Source organism: Pelodiscus sinensis, chromosome 15, assembly GCF_049634645.1.
Source record: "Pelodiscus sinensis isolate JC-2024 chromosome 15, ASM4963464v1, whole genome shotgun sequence".
Classification (NCBI taxonomy): domain Eukaryota; kingdom Metazoa; phylum Chordata; order Testudines; family Trionychidae; genus Pelodiscus; species Pelodiscus sinensis.
In genome coordinates this window covers 23474140-23480272 of record NC_134725.1, presented here as the reverse complement: position 1 = coordinate 23480272, position 6133 = coordinate 23474140, and the positions used below count along the sequence as shown (strand labels likewise).

The 6133-nt window shown below is 52.8% G+C and overlaps 1 protein-coding gene across 3 annotated transcripts in view; it reads left to right on the top strand.

The window, feature by feature from the left end:
- Positions 1–2434: 2434 nt before the first annotated feature.
- The window catches only part of MMP17 (matrix metallopeptidase 17), a 181043-nt gene continuing 177344 nt past the window's right edge, over positions 2435–6133 (top strand). For 2 of the 3 annotated variants that reach the window (XM_075898412.1, XM_075898411.1), the window contains exon 1: positions 2435–3381. In XM_075898412.1, coding sequence (XP_075754527.1) covers positions 3247–3381 — 135 coding nt within the window. In that variant the 5' untranslated portion in view covers positions 2435–3246. The remainder of the gene's footprint in view (positions 3382–6133) is intronic. The other variant, XM_075898413.1, reaches the window with a different exon arrangement.

Sequence of the window (6133 nt, the reverse complement as noted above, 5' to 3'; positions counted from 1 at the left end):
GGGTGTTTCATTTTGTCTAGAGAGAGAAAACGGAAGCTATTACAGCTAAGTGAAAGGACACCCCATGTTCTGATTTAACTTACTCTCCCCCCTAGCAAGTCAAATACTGTTTCTTCCTTCCTCACCCCACATAGGCCTATGTGGAAATGAACCACTGGGCCTTTTGGAAATACAGCACAGATCTTTCTTTTGTGGCAGGATCTATATTTTTATATATGAATATTTTCAGCTGTAGATTCCAAAGGAGGGTCAGCACCACTCTCCTCTTTTTTTTACAGAGGGAAAACTGAGGAACAGACCAGTGACTGTGACTTGCCCAAGGTCACACAGCAGGCCACTTGCATAGCCAGGGATGGAATGTGGGTGGCCCCACTACTGGACTATGACAGCTAACAAATTGCAAGATTGCTTTTATACGATAGGTCACAAGGGAACTCTTTATCATATATATAGTAGCCCGGTGTCTGTGCGTCTGTAACGCTGACGTACATGGTCACGCCCACTGGCCATGTACATCAGTGCCCCGCCCCCCTTCCCCTCCCTCTGCATTTGGCCAGCCCAACAGCCCCCTCCGGACACTCCCACCCGCCAGCGCTGCTTCCCTCTCTCCTTCCTCCGGTCCCCCCCATCCTTCCCTCCAGCCCCACAGCCCCCAAATCCCCCCAGCTCTGCTTACCACCCCCCTTCCAGCCAGCCCCGCCCCCTTCCCCTCCCTCTGTGGCGCGCTGCTGGGCCCCGGTGGGGAAGCAAGCGGTGGCAAGTGGCCCTTTGGGATCCGCGCTCCCCACGCATGGGGAGCACAGACCCCAAACGGCCGCTTGCTGCCCTGGGCCCAGCTGACCACCGCTCCCACTGGGCCCACCTGAGTGGCACTCAGGATGGCCCCCGGCAGGGGAGCAAGCAGCAGCAAGCAGCCCTATGGGGTCCACGCTCTGCAAAGGGCTGCTTGCTGCCGCTTGCTCCCCCGCCGGGGCCCATTGGAGCGCTGCTCAGCTGGGAGTGGCGCAGCGTGCCACGGAGGGGGGAGAGGGAAGGGAAGGGGGGCCATGCAGGGAGGGAAAGGGGCGGGGCTGGCTGGAAGGGGGGTGGGAAGCAGAGCTAGGGGAGGAATCGGGGGCTGTATGGGAGACAGGGGGCGGCAGGAAGAGGGGGTGGGAAGCAGAGCTGGGGGAGATCGGGGGCCGTGAGGCTGGACAGGATGAGGGGGGTGGGAAACAGACCTGGCAACGGGGGGGGATACAGCCACAGGCCGCTTGCCACCGCTTGCTCCCCCGCTGGGACCTAGCTGAGCGCCGCTCAGGTGGGCCCAGTGGGACAGTAAGGGGGGCGGGGCGGTGATGTACACGGCCTCAGCCAGGCTGCCGCAGGAGAGGAGAGGAGAGGGGGGCCGTGACGTAGACAGCCCTGCCCCCGGGCCGTGTACGTCACTGCCCCACCCCTCCTCTCCTCCACCATGGCGGCCCAGCTAAGCGCTCAACACTCAGCCGAGCCGCCATGGAGGGAGGGAAAGGGGGCGGGGCAGTGACATACACAGCCAAGGGGCGGGGCCGTATACGTCACCGCACCCCTTCCCCTCCCGCTGTGGCACTCAGCTGAGTGCTGCGCCCCTCAGCCAGGCCGCCGGGGGAACCAGCAGCACAAGGGGCTGTTTGGGCTCCCTCGGGGTGGGAAGGGAAGGGAGGGCAGTGATGTACACGGCCCTGGCCCCGGCCCCGTCTGTGTACGTAACCACCCCGCCCCCCTCCCTCGCGGCAGCCCGGCTGAGCAGGCAGCACTCAGCCAAGTGCCACAGCGGAGGGGGGGGGGGGGAGAGGAAGGGAAAGGGGGGCGGGGAGATGGAGGAGAGAGAGAGGGAGGAGAAGGAGGAGAAGAGAAAGGGAAAGGTAGAGGCGGGAGGTGGAGGAGAGCTGAGAGATAGTGGGGGAGGCAGTAGTAAGAAAGAGAGAGAACAAGAGAGCTCAGGAGAGAAGACCTGAAAATCCCATTTTATGATGGGCTAATTGGCTAGTTTACTAACAAGAACAGACTCCATGAGCAGAGCTGTAGGTAACATAAAAATAAGACCTTGTATACCCAGCACTGAATATTTTTCTATCTCCATCCTTCACCTGTCTTTAGAAAGGAAAGCAGCTAGATAAAGGTTTTACATGGGGCTTCTCCAATCTATCCCCCTTCCTTCTTGGCATCTTTGCTCTGCACAATATGCAGTGGGACAAATGCCCCAGACAAACATTATTTGTGGTGGTTATTATTATGACAGCACAAAAAAGCACCAACTAAAAGTAGGGGCTCCTGCGCTTGGTGCATAAACCCCGAGGAAAAGCTGCACAAACCCACAGGAAAAGCCAGCCCCTGTCCCAGACATCTGGCTGTAGGGACAAGGCAGAACAAGGAAATTGAAAATTTAAAAAACAACAAATGGTCTGGTAGCACTTTAAAGACTGACAAAACCTGTAGCCGCTATCATGAGCTTTCCTGAGCACAGCCCATTTCTTCTGATGACCGGAGTGTTGGATCATGAAAATGGTGTCTGGCCGGGTTCACACGCGGTGCCTGGCGGCGTGCAGAGAGGACTCAAGCCCACGGAACACAAGGGCAAGTCAGGAGCGGTGGGCTCTGGATTCCATGACTCGTGGGTTTACACAGGGAAGGCAAAAGCCCTGCCGGAAGCGGGGCAGCTGCCCCCGAGCAAAACCTGCTCAGAAGCCGCTGGTACGGGGGTCTCAAGAGCTCCGCAGTTCCCGTCCAGTCCTGTGGCTCTCTCCGGGAGCGGGTTCTGGCTGCATCACACTCTACCTGCTTCTTCACCCCTACCGGCGGGCTGCGAGTCCCGCCCCTTGTCAGTGAACAGCTCCGCCCCTGCTCCCAGGCAGCCCTCCTGGCTGGGCTGCGCGGCGGCCAGAAGCTGGGGAGCAGGCGGGGTGGCTGGCGTGTGGCTGCGGCGTTACAGGCGCGGAGCCGGGACTGACCCTGGGCAGAAGCCGAAGCAACCCCTACCATACCCCAGCTACTGCCCAGGCGCACGGGCTGAGAGCGGCGGCGGGAGCCGGGAAAGTTGCAGCCAGTTTCTCCCTCCTCCGCCCACCCCTGTGCTAGGGCCGGGGCCCACCCGGTGCCCGCTCGGGGGAGGAGGCTGGGCGCTCGGATGTCGCCCGCCGCCTCTGTCCCCCCGCAGAGCGCCAGAGCGCGGCGAGCTCTCCTGCTCGGGGAGCGGCAACAGCGGCAGGCGGTGGCGGACTAGGAGAGATGCCGCGGCGAAGCCTGGCCGCAAGGAAGAGTGGTTTTTCCCGGGAAATGTTCCTGACCATCGCAGTCTGGCTGGCTTGGCAGGACACCTACGCAGCGCCGACCCCTACTGCTGATGACATGAATCTGGGAGTAGTAAGTTGCAGCCTTCCGGGGTCCCCTTCCTCATTTTACCACCATCGCTGCCCTGTGGACAACCCTCGCTCCCTCGTCTCCCCAGGGGAAAGCCCTGCAGGCTCTCAAAGGCTGGGGGGGAGAGGGGAAAGGAGGAATTGGGTTGCCTGGGAGCTGGGATACACCAGGCAGTGTTCATAGAATCCCAGCATACTAGAACTGGAAGGGACATCCAGAGCTCATCCTCTGGAGAAAAAGCCTTTGGGGGATAGGCTGCTTGTTTCTCTGCAGCAACCATTGTATCACGGCATTTAGATTAGCTCCTGTTTCCTGGGAGGATGGAGCTGGTGCTGGGGAGGAACCAGAGAGGGATGTTTGCCAAGACATGGTTAGCTTGGGGCAGTGTTGCTTTGGCCCCTTGTAAGGGCTCCCCATAGGGATGGCGATCACTGCAGCTTGTCATCCCAACTCTCTCCCCAGAAGCTGAACTTTCCCCAAAGCCGTCCATCTGGAAGCTGAAATCGGCACCCTGCAGATTTATTAGTCCATTAATATTAGCAGACAGAATTGCATTTGGAAAGCAATGCATTGTTAAGATAAACATTGGGCAGCTACTGGGTTCTTTAAGGATAGGCTGTTCTGGCTTGGGATGAAAATATATAAAAAACTGCCAGTCAACGAATAATAATACTGAAAATATTTATTCCGTGGAGGAAAACCCCTTACTAAGCTGAAGCTCTGTAGACATCTTATGCTCCTCAATGGGTCCTGCTACAAATCCGATCCAAACAGAGGATTTGGTTGATATAATCTATCAAAATACATGCTCTTGTTTGCAGCCAGGCTTCCCCTGCTATGATCTGTCTCAGGCACTTGCTTTGTTTCAGCTGATCAGCTATAAATCAAAAGCTCTTTAGCAGTTAGTGGCAAGCTGGGAACTGCCCCTGCTAGATCACTGCGCTGGTACTTCCATGGCAACTTAACTTTGCCCTCTCTAAAAGAGAGAGAAGCTTTTCTCTTGCAGAAAGGAAAGTTTATTGTGCAAGATGCTTGCTGTGGCTCTGTAAAAGAAGGCACATCTCAAAGTACTTAAAAAGCCATGTGGCTGCATTTGTTCCACATTGGTGTTAGCAAAGTTAGGATTTAGGTTCAGAGGTAGATTCTGGAATTAGGAAGTTAACTGACTATCTTGTTGAGTTGCTACCTCACCCTGTGCACTGCTGCCAGGAAGGGGCAAGGGGAATTTTTCATCACAGCAGTTATTTCCAATCATATACTTAGAACTTCATAGTCATTATTATTTTCCATGGAACTAGGTGTGGTGATGAAATCACAAGCCAGGCGTTACTTGTGGTTATGTCTGTGCATTTATTTTATGATCTAGGGAGATTTGTGCACATTGGACAAGAGCAACCAAGAAAGCACGTGTGAAAGCAAAGTGCTGCTGCACAATCATCCTGCACTGACTGTTACCTCTGGTCAAGTGCTAAAGCTGAACTAAATATTTAATATAAGTGGCAGATGGATTGGGACACTACACCCCAAAATAATTGAATCAAACATATTCTGTAAACTAGTTAAACTGATTTTTTTTCTCCTGGTATTGTATTTGCCACATGGAGCTCTTATACATTTTATGCTGTATGAGAGAGAGCTGCTATGCTTAACATGGCGTAATACTTATTATGGCAGCCTTTAAACCTCTAGGAGGTTTACTTGTTTGCAGCTGATCATATATTGAAAACTGGCTACAAAGTGCATTTGAGAACTCAGAGGCTGTGTGTGTAAATAGAAATTCACTCTTCTTGAATCAGAGCCTCTCTGATCCATTAGAATTCATACAGTGATGCTTCAAGCTAGTGTCTGTGACTGCTTTATGGTAGTGAATTGTGGGGTCCTCGCAGACACAGGGGGTATAGATACGATATGATGACAGTCCCCTTACCTGGGACAAATTATCGGGTACTATGCTTTTTAAAAACAAACCTCAGTTAAGCAGGGAACATGCAGTAGATGATCTAAAATGGGTCTCTCTGTGACTTCTCCCTTGCAGTGTGTGTGTGTGCTTCTCCCATGGCCAGTTGTGTATGTGTAGCAGATCAATCGCCTTGTTTTTGACATTGCTGCTGGAATTAAGCAGGAGTCTGAATATAAAGATGGCTTTTGTTTATTTTCAATAATCAGCAGTGAAGAGAAGGCAGTTCCGCAGGGGTTTGTGAGGAAAATCCTTGTTTGAAGTGGATGTTTTGAGAAGATTTATTTGATATCCACTTGATGCATCAAATAAGAAATTAAGGGTCTGTGAGGCATTTCAATCAAATGTTTGAAAATAAGGACTATTTGAAACCATGGTAATGGAGAGCTCCACTAACCTTAGACAAACCCAATTCTCCCAGCAACTCTCTGCAGCAAATACAGCGCTGTGTTAACAGAGGTGTTAGTTTGAATTTATTGCTCCCTCCTCTGCACATCGTAGCTAAAAAGGCTTTTCCAGGTGGACAAAGGCACAGAACCAAAATGTGAACCTGAGTCTAGTGCTAGTATACAATATAGGCACAAGAGGCCAGGTTAAACTTTGGCAAAAGCAAAGAGAGGTGTAATTCAAAGGCAGAGCTTGCTAGAGTACTGCCCATAGCAGTATGATAGTGAATCTTTACCACTAGAATATACTGCCCTATGCATGAATCTAGCTTGGTTGCTACATATTTCTTCTTCTTCTTCTTTAACTAATCTCTCAAAGAGAGGGAGGAATGAATGGAGAATTGAAATTGTC